Source organism: Choloepus didactylus, chromosome 12 (genome assembly GCF_015220235.1).
Source record: "Choloepus didactylus isolate mChoDid1 chromosome 12, mChoDid1.pri, whole genome shotgun sequence".
Taxonomy (NCBI): Eukaryota; Metazoa; Chordata; class Mammalia; order Pilosa; family Megalonychidae; genus Choloepus; species Choloepus didactylus.
This window is the reverse complement of record NC_051318.1, coordinates 7770400-7788852: the sequence shown is the minus strand read 5'-3', so window position 1 is coordinate 7788852 and position 18453 is coordinate 7770400. Positions and strand designations below refer to the sequence as shown.

Genomic DNA, 18453 nt, shown 5'->3' with positions numbered 1-18453 from the left:
CACCTTGCTGTTGTCTTTTCTGTTATTTTCTGTTCTCTTTTCATTCACATCATCCTGGTCATCACCCACTAACCTGCTTTTATGGACCAGTAATGGGTCAGAACATGCAATTTGACAAAGTCTGACATTCCCAGTACACCTTTAATCAGGTTCTCACCTGAGATGACATGCTGTCATCTCCCATATGATTTTATCCCCCTTGGCATACTCATGCATTATTTGTCAGAGTACTGCTTGTTGCAGAAATAGCTCTTTCTCTTGATATGACTCTTGGGTTGCATGTTGGGTTTCCAGGATGGAGACAATTCACAACCTGTACTTCTGAATGTTTCCTTAGTCCTTAATGCAACACATATTTATTGAGCGCTCAGTACTTGCCTCGCACTGAGCTGGCGGTTGAGGCTGCAAGAGTGATACAGCGAACTCCTTGCCCATGATGTACTAAGTGTTGTGGGGGGAGATGGATAGGAAATAGATACCTAATATGGATAAAGGTAAAGCTGGGTAAAGGGGATGGGGAATGTCGGCAGAGGGAAGTGCCAAGGAGGGGCCGTGTGGGAAAGCCTGGAGGAGAACCAGAAGGAAGGGTGGGAGGGAGAGAGCCAACCATGAGGCAGTCCCTCAGTTCCCACTTGTACCATTCCTATACTCCTCCTACCTCAGCTCCCCCTCCACCTTGAAGCCTTCCATGACTTCTATCATCAGTCATCTCTAGGTCTCTACTTCCAAGTCACATTCCCAGAAAGCCCTGCCCTGGACCCATAAGAGATAGCCTTCTGGTTTCTCCCTTGTGGCACCTTCATAGCTAGCACTTCCCATTGTGTAATTATGTTTCTTTGTACTTATTTTAATGCTGCCTCCCCTTTATAGGGGCAGGAGTCACGCCTGTTTTGTCCCAGTGCTTGGAGTAGAGTGGGCGGGCCTTCAGTAAGTATCTGATGACTGAATAAATGAATAAGTGGATGAATGAATAATCTACATCCATATGTCCTGTCCTCTTCCATTGAGCGTTCACCCTACACTGCCTTGTGGCAGCTTGGGCTGAATGTATTAGATTTTAAACACCTTGTGAGTTATTTCATTTTAAAATTTATCTTTTTAGTCCCCACCAAGCTTTGTAGAGTGCCTTATGCCCATTAGGGCCTCACTGGACATTTGTTAATTAATGAATTGATTAATTTATGATACTCATAGTCCTTGGAGACAAAAATTACTTCTTAAAGGATCCAAACTGTATTATAACTCAAGTACAGTAAAGGATCCTGTTTCAGTTTGCTGAAGTTTCTCTGAAGAAAGGCTGCTGGCATCCAGGGCTCCTCTGTCACATGGGAAGGCACAAGGTGATGTCTGCTGGTCCTTCTCTCCTGGGTTCTGGTTTCAATGGCTCTCTCTCTCAGCTCCTGGGGGTCCTTCTTGCTCTCTCCAAATGTCTCTGCCTTTTATCCTCTCGCAAAGGACTCCAGTAAAGGATTAAGACCCACCTTGAATGGGCTGGGTCACATCTCAAGTTAAACAACCTAATCAAAAGGTCCCACCCACAATAGGTCTGCCCCCACAAGAATGGATTTTAAAAAATGGCCTCTTCTGGGATATGTAACAGCTCCAAACTACCACAGATCCCTATGTCAACGATCCCACCTGCTTCCTTATTGTTACATGTTCTAAGTGTAGATGCCCCAAGGTCACGCCATTCAGCCCAACACATTCAGTTGTGCAGAAGGATATAGTTGGACTTGAAATCTTGGTGGGTACTTTTGATCATCCAATCCTATATGATGGAACCCAGATTACAGATGGTGTTACATATGCATATATGCGTGTGTGTGTGTGTGTGTGTGTGTGTGTATACATATATGAACTTATTATTTTAAAGTGAGACTCAAAGATAGTACTCCTTCATTGTTGCCATGATGAGAGGTAGACCATTTTTTATAAATGAGCCTTATGTTCAAAAAATGCTTTATTATGAAATTTTTCAAACACAAAAGGAGAAAAAATACAGCAGTAGTAGAACATATTCCCATCATCCAGACTCAACAGTTATCAAGATTTAGTCATGTTTGCTTCATTTATAAATTTTTTTTTCTTTAAAGAGTATTTAAAATCAAATACAATTGTAGTTTCATTGCATCTCATATAAGCTATATGTATTCTAAAAAATGTGGATATTTTCTTATCTACCCATACTGCTATTACCATACCTAACCAAATGGACCATAATTCCTTGGTATCACCCAATATCCTGTCCATATGCACATTTCTTTGATTGTCATAAAAATAGCAGTTGAATCAACTCAAATCAAGATTCAAACAAAGTCCATACATTGTACTGGGTTGTTCCATCTCGTTAATCTCCATTAATCATCCTCCCCATTTTTATCCCTGCCATTGACTTGTAGAAATCAGTTCCATTTTCTCCTAGGATGAATCTAATTGTGGATTATCTCTTTTGCTTCCTTGTGGTGACATTTAACTTGTTCCACTGATTCCTGCAAGTGGAAGTTCATCCTGATGTTTAAAAGCTTGATGAACATGGCTCAAGGGCAAGACACAACTCCCTCTTTGCCAACCTGCAGGGTCCTTTCTGTTTGGCTGCAGGGAGGCTGAAAGCCACACGGCTGTGGCCAGGACTACATCGCCAAGAGTTTTCAGTGCTTGGTACAAGAACTCTGATCAATGGCCTGCCACAGGTAGAAAGAGAATTTGGGAAAGGCTTCTAGAGTCAGTATTCTTAAAAATCTTATTAAACACTCTTATCATTATAACATCTCACCGGAAGTGTATTTTGAATGTTTCTTTACTGGGAAAGGGTGATGGGCCAGAATTTATCTATTTGTGTGCAAAGCAGGAGCTTTCTTTCTGGTTCATTGCTTTTCTTCTGAAGATGCAGTCATCTTTTAATTTGTGGTGCCCCTTGAAACAGCCCTTTTTTATCCCGTCCTATACAACATCAGATCAACCTTCTAGGCTTTCATGATATCATCCTCCTTCTCAGAAATTTGCTAGCTCCAAGTGCCCTCCAAATGAAGTCCAAACTCATTAGCTTACCATTCAACACCTTCATTCTAATAATATGAAGAATTTAAAACCTCTGTGTTTGTAAGGCTTAAGAGTTTGTTAGCTTTTTCCTATGCATTCTTATTTAATTATTTCATCCACACAAAGAATGTATTGTAGAATCATATGGGTTCAAAGCAGCAAACATTAATTAAGCACAATTCATTGATTTAATGTGCCCTGTGCTAAGTGCTTGGGATAAAGACAAAACATAGTTGCTGCTTTTGAGGACCTTGCAGTTCCTTGGTGAAGACAACATTTGGATATTTGTGCTAAGATCAGGATGCGTCCAGGTGATGGGGAGGACAGAGGAGGGGAAGAGGAGAGGCAGGTAACAGATGTCCCCTTTCTCATCTCTCCCTGTCACATCCTACCTGTCCTTTAAGACCTGGGTCAGATGCCACTGAATCCACACTATCCATCCACTCGGCCTGGAACAGAGATGATGGCTCAGTCCTTCACCAAGCCTCGCACAGGATATAAAGTGATTTTTTTTTTTTAATGTTAAAATGAATCTTCAGTTTACAACTGGGAATGGAGAGGCCTTGTCAGGTGTCTGCATATGGTCTCAGAAAGGTGAGTGGAGGGGTCAGTGGAAAGGTCAGGGTTATTTGCAGTCTTTCCTCTGTAAAGAGAAGAGATGATGGAATCTCACTAATTCATGTAAATTCCAAGGAAATTAAGGTCAATTGTTGAGGGTTTGAATGGTGGAAGTTTTAAATAACTGATGTTTCCTTGCATTTTCAGGGCATGTTTTTGTCAGGCCATAGAACACTAGAGCTAGAAAGCAAAGTCTGATTATTTCAAATCCGTGAGATCATACAATATTTGTCCTTTTGTGTCTGGCTTATTTCACTCAACATGATATTGTCAAGGTTCATCCAGGAGATAATTAGAATAAGAAAATTCATAGTATCAGGAGCTAGAATACAGGTTCCCAGGGGCTGGGGTGCAGGTGGAGAATGGGAAGCTAACGTTTAAATTGTAGAGTTTCTGTTGGGAGGTGGAAGAGTTTTGGTGATGGATGGTGGTGATGGTAGTGCAACGCTGTGAATGTAATTAACAGCAGGAAGTTGTATACTTGAATGTGGTTAAAGGGGAAACTTTAGGTTGTATATATGTTACTAGAATAAAAGTTTTTTAAAAACCTATAGGGCTGTACAACACAAACAATAAACCCTAATGTCAACGATGAACTGTAGTTAAAAGTAAATTATAATATTCTTTCACCATTAATAACAGATTTACCACACTAATGCAAGGTGGTAATAATGGAGGGGGTACATGGGAACTCTGTATTTTCTGCATGGTTTTCCTGTAAATCTACAACTTCTCTAATAAAAAGAAAGAAGCAAAGAGAGAGGGGTGGGAGGGAGAAAAAGGAAGTCTGGCCTGGCCTCTTCAGGAGTAGTAGATAAGGAAACCCAAGCCCAGTTTGTGTAAGTACCTTCTCCAGAGTCACACGGGGCAACACGACAACTCAGACCTCTGACCCCAGACCAGCGTTCTTTCGTCTCTACATTTTGCCCTGAAAGTGTTACCTTAGCTGGAGTTAATGAAGCTTATTGGCTTTGTTATAGGTAAATGGGATCAAAAAACAGTCTTGTCAACTAGCCTAACTGGTCCCCCCTGCCTTCCTGTTTATTTACATCAGTGGTGTCAGAGTGAGGTCCCTGGACCAGCGGCCTCCACAGCCCCTGGGAACTTACTAGAAATGCAAATTACAGAGCCCCACCCAGAGCAGCTGAATCACGCGCCCAGCCTGCCAGGGGATCTGCTGTGCTGAAGATCCCCAGAACCACTGATTTACACTGTAGGTCAGCAAATCTTATTTCAAAGTTCACCAAAAAACACAAAGGCCTCATCCAAATTATCCCACATTTTGAATTAATGGGAATCAAATTTATGAGATGTTGCTACATAAAATGAGCAGGAAGAGAGAGAAAAAAAGAAAGGGGGAGAAAATGGAGAGAAGAAAGGGAGGAGGGCCAGCCAGGGGCAGGTGAATGAGAGCAGTTTGTCATTTCAGTTGGGGAGAAAGACGGAGTTGAAATTCAGGATTATCTTGCCTCTGGCAGGCTATCCAATCTCCTTTTGGTGAGAAAGGACCTTGAAATGTCAATGTAACCTCATCTTCCGTTGCTCACAGACCTTGGCAGGCGTTCTTTCAGGCTCTGATGACAGCACCCACTTTGGAAATTGGGGGAAAGTCCATGTAATTGCATCTTAGCAGATGACAGACATTTATAAAGGCTATCACTGAAATGTTACTGTCATTTCTCTGAGATAAAGTACTGGAAGGCCGAGGAAGAGAGAAATAAAATAGGGCAGTGGCTTTATGTTAACTTTCTCCTTATTGAACTGCTTCATTCTCTCCAAGGTATTCAGTCTTCAGAGACCAAAGATAAAAGTGGTTTTGAGAGGCCCCCATTTAAATCAGCACAGAAGGCTTGTACCTTCAAATACATTTGCTCATTTTAGGCCAACAGCCAATTAAAGGTTATGTCATTGGTATATCGAGGAAAGAACAGTCTCTAGACCTTTCTAAAGTTTGTCATTAATCAGATTTCATATATTTTTATGGGTCCTCAATTCTTGACCCTTTTTTGTATGCTGGGTTTTCCCAAAGTCCTTCTAATGGCTGAAAGATGCATTTAAATTCAAGAGAGCAAACAACCTTGCAGGAGCGACACCCCAGGCCGAAGATTATACTAGTCTTTCCGGAAAATAACCAACCATATAATCTACGTGAAACCTCATTCTCCAAATTGAAACATATGTGTTTTTTAATTTGGCATCCCCCTAATGCCCCCAAGCTAGCCTAGGCTAGGGCAAACTCTGGGGCAAGGGGACTGTAAGTCCATCTTCATCATAAGCAGCTGGTTTGTTTTAAAAGGCCATGTGATGTGGAAAGCTCATAGAGTATGTGGCCAGGCGACAGGGGTTCAGAGCCTGTGTGGACCTCTCCGTGACCTTGGGCAAGTCACTTAACCTCTGTGAATCTGCATGGTCTTATCTGTAAAAGGAGATAATTTGACTTCCTAGGATTCAGTTAAGAATTAAAGAGATTAATTACCATGTGCCTAGCAACATATCTAACCCATCCCTAGAGACGCCTTGTGGACCCTAAAACTTGATGGAACAGAATTTGAAAACTATAGGATTAGAACTGAACAGTGTAAGAGAAAAGAGAAATGTACTTAACTAGCAAAAATTGGAAGAACATTTCATATCATCAGATTTTTATGGAAATTAATTGAGCAGAAGTTAAGGTATCATTGAATGTATTTTTCATCCAAGGCAAAAGTTGTTTCTGGGTATTTTTCACAAGATATCCTTTTCCTGACCAGCTTCAAAACATACAAAAATTAAGAGTCATCCATCTCTTTGTTAAGAAATCTTTTCTGTAGCTGAAGCTAATTATTTCTTCTCATCCCAACATTTTCCATTTCTTAATAGTATTCTTCAGAGTAAAATAATAATTTCTGTCATGTTTGGCAGTTTGGTTTTTTTTTGTTGTTGTTGTTTTTTTAATCCTAATTTACTTTGCATGACTTTCAGGTTTTCTGGTCATTTTGAGTATTTGCTGTACCTTTTAAAATGCCATTTCTTAAGCACCCTCATAAATGCATTAGTGGGCAATTTGTTATTGCTCTATACACAGTGTGACAAGTTCTCACAGTAGCTGCGTCATCCTTGGTTTGTTATGTTTTATAAAATGTTCCTGTAATGCCAGTAAAGGACAAAAGTCTTACGGGAAAAGAGGCATTGTGGATGGAAAACATGTCCCTGGCGAAGGATCTCAGCTTTATTTACTAAAGAGGCTTGCCCTCAGGACCTCCAGAATGAATGAGGTGCTGAGACCTAGCAGAAGGAACAATTTATATCAAACTGTGAAAAAAATCCAATAATTTGACTCCTGTGTTAAACAATAAGGTTGCACCGATCTCTAGAAGGTAAAGTTGTCTCGGGTGGAATGCATGGGGCCATCACTTCTACCACCAGCTCTCTGAAGAGTTCCTACTTCGAAAAGTTACCACTCAGAGTCTCAGGGACACCTTTAAAAAGGAACTCATTTTTCATTTCAAATGTTCAGGGTCAGATTCCAGGAATAGAAGCATCAGAAAAAGCACTGAGTGTTTTGAAAAACTGGCTCTATGCACGTCTTTCCTTGGAAGCCAGTGAAACACAGGTAAAGACGTTCCTCTTTTCTGAGCCATGGACTTTGTCAAGAGAAAGTGGTGGAGAATCCACGTGTACACTGGGCATTTGATTCATGCCCTTCCCAGGCTGTTTAAAATCCTCGTTTCTCCCAGAACTGACACACACACACACACACACACACACACACACACACACACACGGGGCAGGCCAAAGGATGGAGCCCAGGAGCGGATCCTGCCCAAGCCAGGGTGTCTGGATTTTCTTTGGCACCAGGAATCCAGGAATGCATTTTGCTTTCGTCCCTCTCCACAGCATATCCCATCTGGTTCTCCTTGAGTAGATAGAGAGGATCAGTTTCCTTTATCTACCCTGTTTAATTTTTCCTTTTTCTTTTAGAACTTATTGCAACCTGACAAGCTGTGTGTGTGGTGTCAGAGAGAGAGAGAGAGTACACACCACAGACTTGCTTATTGTGTCCTCAAGCCTGAGCGGACGTGAGCTCCATTAGGGCAGGAGCCATCTTCTCTGTTCACTGCTATCCTCCATGCCTAAACAGTGCCCAGAATAAATGAATGAATAAATGATAGCCTGTTATGAGAGATGGTATGACTTCTCTACAAATCTGACTGAAAAAAAATTTTAAAAAAACAGAAAAGCACTGCTTTCCTGTGATATCCTTAGCCATGTTAGCTTTTAGGACTCTTACGTGAGAAAACTCATTACAGTATCCTAAGTGTAGCTTGATGATGAGTTTAGAGGTTTTGTATTTATTGGTGATCCAGTTAGAAGGTCCATTATTCCTGGAAATGTTGGTGACTTAGGGAAACTGTTTATACCTTAGCCAGCTAAGAGCAAACAGCCTAAAAACTGAGCTATTGCTCGAGAAAAACAAATAATGAAACCGTATTCAAAAGATTGTCATCTGCTCTCAGAAATAGATCTAGGAAAGAGGAAATGAATGTGCCTCCAAAGCCTGGGGTAAACTTCTCATAGATGAGGGAACGGACTTTGCTTGATATAAAAGACCGAGACCCAATTAAAGAGGGAGAACACCACCCAGAACCATCCAGCCAGCCAAATAGAAACAGAATATGGAATAAATATAATAAAATAACATCAACAAAACCCATTTAAGGCAAAAGAGGGCTTGGAGAAAAGTGGGAATGTGTTTAATCCAAGATTGAAATGTAAATTAGAAAATATTTTAAAAAGCAAATTCCAAAAGGATTCAATAATGAGAACCTGTGTGAAAGTAATGCCCTTCTTCTCGGCTCCCCCTTCACTACCCACCCCGGCCCCAGAAGGCAACGTCCGCAGCTCTTGGTTTGAATGACTTCCTAGGGACACTGATTTGTTGGTGACAAGAGAAAGATGGAATGAGAAAGGAAAGGAGAGAATAAAGACAGATGAATTCAAAGCTAAAAAATTCATGACATGCAAGAAATTTCAAAAGAAGCTTTTAGTACCATCAACAAATATTTGGATGGGGAAGATGAGAAAAGCTGGCCTGGCAGGACCATTTGTCATGAAGGATCTGAACATCTCGGGGACCCAGAGAAAAGGAGAAAGACCCAGAAAAGGAGAAAGCTATGATGCAGGAGGCAGCTGGGGCGGCAGGGCCCAGACTCAGCCAAGTGCCCGAGGTGATGTCGCCCTTGAAGGAGGGGACGGAGCAGGGAAAACCCTCCGGGAGGAGAGGAGTAGACCCATATAGTAACTGCCGACATTTGCAAAGCTAGGCCATGGAGCCGCCCTGTGGCTATTACCCAGTCGATGCTTTTTCCCGTCAGAAATAAATTTCACTTCAAAATCGGACATGATAAACCAGATTGAATTCTTAAGAGCTAAATTCTTTGGAACTGTGAGCATTTGCCCTTTTATACGCCAAAACTTTCTTTTTAGTTTTATCATTTTGCCTAGAAATCTTCTGGAAATTTACACACTCTTTTCTCTGCCTTCTGAAATACAGGACTGTATATCAGACTTATTTGAATCTTTCCATGGGACCCAGCGTCCTCATTTTGGGCATCAGCTGGGACAACAGGCTGGCTGGAAGGATTGAAACTCTTGAGCCCAGGAGAGGTGTTGGATGCTGCAACCCTGTGCTAAATGGCTTCAAACAACTGCACTTCTTAAGTTCTTGCAACATTTGTTTCTTCTTTTTCTGTTAGTGTTTCTACCACAGGGGTATCACAACTCCCTTATAATTATAATTCTCCTGATAATTTTCTGTTTCCAGACCACTGTGAACTTAGAAACTAGACCATCACTCTTAATTATGTATAAATTAAGAGTAAGCAGGTCCTGGGGGAAGATTTGATGATTTTTCTCATAGTAGTGTTCTAATGGTTAGATTAATATGGACTTTGTGACTAAATTTTGACTACCAGGGAACATTTATTTCCTGGTCCTCAACTGTATTCTAGATAGTTAACATCACCAAATAACTGAAAAATGCCATGTCAGAATGTTTAGTTTTGAAAATGTCCTGACGGTAGGCAAGGATTTGTTATGGATTAATTACATTAGGATGAAGAGGGGTTACTGAAATGGGATTGGCCCTGTTCAAGGACACATACCCCATTAACTTTCCCAGCCTCTCCTTCTACACAGGCAGATCTGTGCTGGAAACCCAGAATGATTGCCAAGGGCCCCGGTGTCATTTTCTGCTCTGGCACAGGCCTCAACTGGGCTAGGATGGTTCCGGCTCACGGAGGCTATTCGCCCAGCCCTTGTGCTTGCAAACATGCCTGACTTTGAAGGAATGATGGATAACATGTTTTAGGATAGCGGTGAATTGGTACTTTGGCCTTGTAAGATTTATCTGGGACATATGCGGGTATTTGGCTTTCTGCTACCTGGTTCAAAATGCAGCTTTGCAGGAGGGCTCCCTCAGGGCACACTCATGAAAATGCTCTCGCTCTGGTTAGGATTTTGATGCCCCAGAATCTTCTAATTATGGAGCTGGTCTTGCAGTTATATACTACAGCAGCCCAGTTAATTGTTGTCTTCTAGAAGTGGATTAAATCCTTTGGAAAACCAAAGATGAGCAGGTGAGTTGTCCTGCAGATAGACTTTGCAAAAGGTTCCTATTCCAGCGTCCATTCCTGTGCTATGACACCCTTGATATATTAGGAAGACATCTTGCAGGGATGTTATCCCCTTTCTTAGGTAGTGTACAACGTAAAAGGCAAAGCAAAATACCAAATGGCTTGGGTTAAATGTTTAAATCCTGAAAGACAAACTTACTAAGTTTGTAGGCAGGATTTATGGAGATGAGACCAGAAGTGGCTCTGAACAAAGAGGAAGTTTAGAAGGCTAGAGAAGAATGGAAAGGAGCAGCAGGAGAGAGAGAACGAGGGCCTGAAGGAGAATGGTGTGCTCCTGAGCCCGTCAGGACATCAGTGTGGCTTGGGCCCAGATGGAGGCAAACCATGGAAGGCTCTCAAAACAGGTCCATGTGTTTGAGGCTTGACATCTTGGCAATTGGAAGCCCTTGAAAATTTTGTGCAGAAAAGTGTTATGATGACAGCCATGCTGAAGAAAGACCTTTTCATTACATAAAATGGATGAAACAAAGTCAGCAAAGAGGCTGCTGTGCTAACGTAGTCACACATTCCCAAGGGCCTAGATTAGGGTAGAACTAATGGGAGTACAAAGAAAATGAAATAATACATGCTTTATTTTATTTTTATAATTTGACAGGTCCTGTTCTTAAGGTTTAGTGGTAGTTCAGATCCGGAAAGATCTTCCAGATGTAAGGGGCCCCTCAACTATCTATGGGGCTAAATGAATTAGTGAAGAAGGGGCTTATGAAGGGAGAGGCCAAATGAGGGCCAAATGTCACTGAGGACACGTTTGTAATTCAATAATATAAATACAACTTTTGTATGGCTCCCTTGGCATTTGACTTGGGATAGAAAGAAAGAAGATAAAAGAAGCCTTAAATTTATTTGTAGATTTAAGAAGATTCTGCAGCTTGCATGGAGAACTTTGTTCCCTATTAGCAGTGACACAGCATCATTCTCTTGCTATCCAAACCAGTAGCAAAACTGGGAAGCCACCTCTTTCTTTACTCTTTTCCTTTATCTTCTGTATGTGGTCACCCACCCCTGTGCAGCCCTCCTTGTGCAGGCCTATTGTCTCGTTATCCTGTTCTCAGCATCCTAACGTCTATATCCTAAGCCCTCTTTCTCTTACATTTCTTTCACTGAATGTTGGTAACTGACCTTTTTACAATATTTGGGTGAAAAGGGATGGTGCAGGTTTGAATTTAACTGTAGAAAGTGGAGACACACAGAATTTGTAATTGTGGACAACAAAAAATTATTTTTCAGTAACTCTCTGGTTAAAAGAGTTGCCTGGCTTGCATTCTGAAGAATGCACCAGGTCTCTGTTCAGGATCTAATCCAGGGAGGCAATCTACCCACTTTATAAAGGATGGAGACAGGCACCCAAGGTGAACCAAAGAGTAGGTGGGGAGAGGGGTAAGTTAAGCCCACACTGGGAGCACTGCCTGACTCTTTTATCTTTCACGAAGTACATCTCTTTCTGGAGCAAGAGCCAGCTGAGTTTCTGAAAATTAGTTCTCGGAAGCTTCTAGAAGGCATTGACCCTAGAGTCTTTTTTCATTATTAGAATGAAGCAGAGAAGACAGAGATCTGGCCATTAGGGAAACCTGAGCAAGAAATCACATTTCTTTCCATAGACATTTTCTTAATTCATTTCCCTGGAGCATTAAAAAAAAAAAGCCCAAAACTTCTTAAACTGTACGATTTATCAGCTGTGTTATGGACTTGCAAAATAATTTACCTAAAGCAATGTAGTGAGCAGAAGTATTCTGAGCTTATCAGATATTGTGTAACACAAGCATAATGGAGTCAAAACAATTAAATTTTGATGCCATTGCTGAAGTAAAAGACTGGGTTGTAAGATTAAATGTGACTCTCTTGATCTGATTCCTATCATTATATTTATGATTTAACACAGCCTATCTTAGTAGTTGTGCTGTTCTATTTTGCCAGTAAGAATATCCATTCTATCTTTCAGCTTCTCCAGTTGGCAACGGTTATATCAAGCCCCCTGTCCCACCTGCTTCTGGCACACAGAGGGAGAAAGGGCCACCAACAATGTTGCCCATCAGTGTGGACCCAGACAGCAAACCGGGAGAGTACGTCCTCAAGAGCTTATTTGTCAACTTCACCACGCAGGCCGAACGCAAGATCCACATCATTATGGCGGAGCCCCTGGTGAGTGTGTGCACGAGAACTGCTCTGTGTAAACTCATCTTTCCTCTGAATACAGTAGGCTTAACTGCTTTCAAAATGGTAGACTGCTCTTCTCCTCATTTCCAAAGGTTTTTGTGATGCCATAAGGTGGTTTTTAAGAGATAGTAGCTAGGCTTCTTGAATTTAAAAAAATAAATGAAGGCCTGGGGGCTTTAAAACAATCCTCAGCAAATTCAGTTCAATAGTGTGCTTCACTGCTGCATTTAGGACTAATAAGCATAATTCGACAATAAATACTAATCACAGAGAAATTGTGTTCAGAGTCTCTGCTATGAATATACACCTTTGTCAAAATCTTTTGTCCCATTTTTAAAGTAATTGAGAAAAAATATAAAGCCTTCCAGTGTGAGAAGGCCTGGACATCCCCTGTGAGAACACGCGTATATAGGGTCTTGCTGCCATTTTATTGGGGGACTTTTTTTGGTAAGTAATCTGGAAGAACCACCTTTGATTTCTGAAAATGGGAAGACAGGAAATTCTTGGCTCACCTGCTTTTTGGTCCCTTATTAGACAAACTATGTCCTTGGACGTCAGTATCTTTTTTTGCAGGTGTTTTTGTTAGAAAAGAAGGAACGCTCAATCTCATGTTACTTGCTCTTCCAGGGCTCTAAGATAGCATGCCGAATCTCCAAGGGACACTCAGGGAGGAAGACAGTCCAATTGGTAGATTCAGATTACTTGTTGTCTGACCTTGGTGGGGCCACACACAATAAGAGAAAAGGAAAGGAATTCAGCGTGACACAGCTCTCTCTCTCTCTCTCTGAAGGTTGCCGTGTGCTTCCTATGAGGAATATAGGGCTGAGGAGAAAATGATGTGAGTTGTGCATGATCTAATAACACAGCATAAACTAATTGATTCCAAACTGCAAGTCTCTAAAAATGACCTCTGCAAGAATCACAACTTAGAGTTTGGGAATCAAAATTCAAGAAAATTTGTAAACTGTCTGGTTACCTGAAAGTTACAAACTTGGTGCTTTAGGGTTTTTATTAGACCAATGGAGGTTAGCTTTTAAAATTCTGATTTCTTAGAATGGAAAAATTCTCTTGTTTTTGCAGTTTAAATTATTTATGTTAAACCTTGATACAGTACCTTGTTTCCTTTTGCTCTGTTGTTTTATTTTTTAATATTTCTGCTACTGTTACTACTATTAATAGCTAATATTTATTTATTTATCGGGAACTGTCTTAGTTGCCAGGGCAGCTGTAAACTAGTACCACAGGCTGCTTGGCTTAAACAACAGGACATTTTTGTCTCACAGTTTTGGAGGCTGAAAGTCTGGAATCCAAGTGTGAGCAGGCCATGCTTTCTGCAAAGTCCACTGGTGATCCCTAGCTCAGTCTCTGCCTCCAGCACATGGCCGTCCGTCTCCCTCTCTCTTCTCCTCCCCACCATGTCCACAGCTCCCTGCTTATCAAGACTCCAGTCAGATCAAACTCCCTGATGCAGTTTGGCTACCCCTTAACTGACAGCTTCAAAGATTGGATTTGCAAATGGGTTCACATCCGAGGACTATGGGTTAGGATTTGATTAGTCTTTGTTGAGGACGTGGTTCCATCCACAACATGAACTTACTGAGTGCGGAGCACTGTGCTTAACTTATTGTTTCCTTTAACCTTCGCAGTGACCTTAAGCAGGTACTCTTTTTTATATATACCTGCTTTACAGCTGGGAGGATATCTTCTCTAACTTCTTAAAACAAATCAGCACAGGCCTCCCCTGAAACTTGAGTCAGCCAAGTCATGGACCCAAATTCCCATTGCCCAAGACAGTGGTGATGCTGGGAACTCTCTGTGCTGCTTGAGAGATGAGGAGGCAGCCTGGACACCTTTCCCCTGGAGGAGGAAGGGAGGCTGCCTTGGCTCCAGGGAATGGGGGCAGGTTGCGTGGTGCTGCAGTGATTCATTTCACTCCTTACAGTAGAAAAGGACAAACATGGCAGGTCAGTGCTATCTGAAATTGCATAGCATAGTCGAATTTTCTTGAGGAACTGGGAAATTGTACACAAGTTGAAAGAGCCGCTTAAAGGCTAGGTCCTGATGACTTTTGAGCCAAAATAATAGTTTAAATACTGTTATTTAAGAATTTATGAAGCAAAATAGTTTGGAATCTTTACTCAGCTTTGAATTTGTTTGCAAGGCATTTTTCTTCTAGGGGAAAGCATTATATCTGCAAAACTAGCCAGCATCCTTTTGTCTAGAGGTAGAAATTACTGTTCCTTTCAATGAGGTGGCTTAAGTATCCCTAAACTATAAAAATTGAAAGACAAAAGTATAAGTTATCTTCTCAGCAAATCTTTATCATGTGTCTAGTGGGAGAGACGCTGCTAGTGCTAATGGCCAAGTAGACATGCATTATGTTTTTAGCTGAAGGAGCATAACTTCCCTGCCATATCTGTTTCTTGTCTGTTGAAAAAGTGCTTGGTAATATTTTGTCCTTTATTTGCTTACTTAGGGGACAGTGAATCCTAGAGGATTCTGTGGCTTGTTCTTCCAATCTAAAAATGTAAATGTGCATTTGACATTTGTTCTGTAGCCATAACAAAGAGTCTTATTTTTGATGTGTGTATGGTATATATAAAGTGGATTCTAATAAATGTCCCCTACTTTTTCTCTTGCTGGGTGAGTTTCATTTAGGAAGACATTGACACCCTCCATTTATGTGGGTTTGTATTAAATCACAAAATTGTATTCTATTATCTTTAATGTAACAGATTTTTATAGGGGTGGCAAAGGTAATTTTCAAAAATTTCAATTTGGAAGTGTAGATTTATTATTTATGGGGGTATTCATGTATCTGTATTTTTCAGTTTTATTTTTAAAAGGCTAACTCCTTCCAAATTCCACACCAGTTAGACTCTGTGGAATAACTTATATACAAGATTAAATGAAAGTCCAAATAGCTAACTTGAAGGGAGAAAAGGGACAAGCAACAAAAAAGTTCTACCAAAATCAAATTTTAGGTGGCTTTTCTTCATAAGTATCTTTGTAAACATCTTTCACTGATTCAGCAGTATGGTTCTTTGTACCTGAAATATGCTGAGGTCATATTCATTAATATGGATGGGCAAGACAGTAATTTTATTCTATTTCTGTTGCTTCATGCAGATGTTTCATAGTATTTACTCTTGTCCAGCTTTCCCAAGAAGAGTGTTCTAAACAAACTAAATGGGGTCACACCGCAAGTACAAATATAAAATAATGGATACCTTTCCTTCTTGCATCCCACTCCTTCCCTCTGGTTTCTGTTTTCTTCTTCCCATAGTGTATCTTTCTGTAGTTCTTTAAGCTAGAATCAGTGGATAGTAAGTCTATCAGTCTTGTTCACCTGAAATGTCTTTATTTCCCTTTCACTTATCACTGATGGTGTAGCTGGGACTAGAATTCTAAGTTGATATTTATTTACCCTCTATTATTTCACTGCATTGTCTATGTCATTGTTGTTAAAAAGTCTTTGGTTGGTCTATTATTTCTTTGTCGGTTATTTACTTTTCTCCCTGTTTGCTTTAGAGTTTTTCTCTTTGTCTTTGGTGTTCTCCAATTTCACTACACTATGTTTGGGTGTGGATTTATTTTATCTTCCTACTTGAGACTCTCATGATTCTTTTATTTTTATTTTTATTTTTATTTTTTAGTTAAAGTATGACAAGGGCTTTTATTTTATGACTATAACCAGATATACTAGAGGATTTGTTGCTGATGGAGATTCCCTACCCAGTTCCCCTTCAGGAAAACACTCGATCATCATCTGCAAGGACTGTGGTTAGTTGACAGCCTCCAGCTGTCAGTTTCATCAGAGTCCGTCTCAGCTTTTCATCCAAGGGCACAGTCTTCTCAGGGTGGCCCTGAGGCCATGATTGAGCAAGAGCCTGGCTCTTTCCACCCAACGCAGGACTCCTCTCAAGTGCACCCTTTGCTCAGAGCTCCTGGCTGGGCTGTTGGACACTGTGTGCTCTGCTTGGCTATCTCATGGCTTCCCTGCCCAACCACTTCTGCTTCCTCTCTTTTCTTTGCAGAGGTGTTAGACTGAATAAACCTTTTGCATCCCTAACTCCACCTCAGAGTCTGCTTCCTATAGAATCCAACCTGTGACAGAATTTGTCTGAGATTTTACTTTGGAAGCTAAAGAACTAGCCTGCATGTTGATTTTGCAGGGGTAGTTGGTAGAATAGTTATTTTTTGCTTACCCCTTATCTATTCCAGTTTCTTACATGTATAATAGGAGTCATGGCTCACCACCACCGATTTGGGGTTGTGGTGCTTTCTGCTCAGTGCTCTGCCATACTTGTATCTAGTGATTCTTGATTTGAGTATGCATATCTTTCATCAATTCTAGAAAATGTTTAGCCATTAATTATTTGAATATTGTCCTTTCTAAACTTTCCTCTTCTCTTTTTTTGGCACTCTTATTAGATGTTTATTGGAGCTTCTCATGCTATATTACATATCTTCTTACCCTTCTACCATCATTTCTACCTCTTCACCTTTCTCTGCTACATTCTGAATAATTCTCTCAAGTCTATCTTCTTATTTATTAATATTTTCTCAGTCTATGTCTAATCTATTGTTTATCCTGTCCATTGAGAATTTTAATTTTGGTGATGATATTTTACATTTCTAAAAGTGCTGTTTGCTTCTCTTTTAAAATCTATTTAGTTTTTTCCTCATTGTTTTTTATTCCTTTTTAAAGTTTATTATTTTCTCTTTTCGTCTTTTATGACCTTTAATATACATTTTATATCCTCTTTTAGATTATTCTTCTATTATGTCAATATTTGGGAGCCTCTACTTCTGTTTGTTGTTTCTGCTAACTCTTGCTTATTGTAGATTGTTTCTTTTATGTATTTGAAAATTTTTCTTATGCGTTCTTCAGTGGGGCTTATTTTTCTGTGAGTCTTCCCCAGCCATGGTTGGGTGAGAGCTCCTCCAGCATGGTTTTGCTTTCGTTTCTTTCTTTTGCCTCCAGGTTGTCACAGTCTGGGGCAAGTATTATGTTAATTTCTCAGCTTCAGAGTTTCTGCACCGAGCAGATGACGTAACTGTAAACCCCAAACCAATGTAAGACTTGGGCACATGGTTTCAAATTCTCAGGGCTCATTTTTTGTTGTTTTTACCTAGAACCCAGGCAGTGACCAACAGAATATCTTGTCACCTTCCTGTACCAGGGGACAGATTTTTCCCTAGTCCATTGTTTCACTGTTTAGGTCCAGACTTTTTGTAGGTATCTCAGTTCCAGTTTCCCACCTCACAAGGTCCACAGCTTTGCTTCCTGCCCCCAAGTCAACTATAAAACAAAGCATCCAGAATAAAGTCCTTTTCCTGGGCAACCACCATGTCAACTCATCTCCACCTGATTTTCTTTTCCCTTTGTTCTTTCTTGTGAACTCTTTTTTGCATTAAAAAAACAAAATGTTATATTCCATTCAGCATTCCCAAGTGTTTGTAATGTGTGAGATTTGGTGTTTTATGAGTCATCATCTTGCCAAACTCCTCTGCAGAATTCTTGGTTTGCTTCTCATGCAGATAGAGCCAGGGTGGACTCTTGTACCACGGGGCCTGTATGCAAGCAAAAGTTCCCAGGGCAGGGGAGGGTGCCACCAAGGGGGATAAAAGGAAGAGTGAGGGGTTTGCCACCAATTCTTCCTCCTCTGATCCTATCTGATAAATCATTCTATAAAGAGGGAATGTCCCTTTCATTCTCTTGCTCAGAAGTCTTCATTACATTTCTTTCATCCTTGATTTAGACACAAGCTATCAAATAGCCACCACCCACCTTTATGGACCTCAGGTTTCAATTCTGCACTTACTTGTCACCGTGATGTGCCCTCTTCCTGGATGGCCACTCAGCCCTCACCCTGCCGGTCTCTCAAGGCCAGCGCAAACACCACTTCCTCTGAAATGGCTTATTGGGTGTCTTCCGTCTTCCCTCCTGTCTCCTCAAAATTAC

General features: G+C 40.8%; 1 protein-coding gene across 6 annotated transcripts in view; it reads left to right on the top strand.

The window, feature by feature from the left end:
* Positions 1–18453, top strand: part of FRY (FRY microtubule binding protein) — a 432465-nt gene that overhangs the window by 217419 nt on the left and 196593 nt on the right. For all 6 annotated transcript variants that reach the window (XM_037799978.1, XM_037799979.1, XM_037799974.1 and 3 more), the window contains one exon: positions 12271–12470. In XM_037799978.1, coding sequence (XP_037655906.1) covers positions 12351–12470 — 120 coding nt within the window. In that variant the 5' untranslated portion in view covers positions 12271–12350. The remainder of the gene's footprint in view (positions 1–12270; positions 12471–18453) is intronic.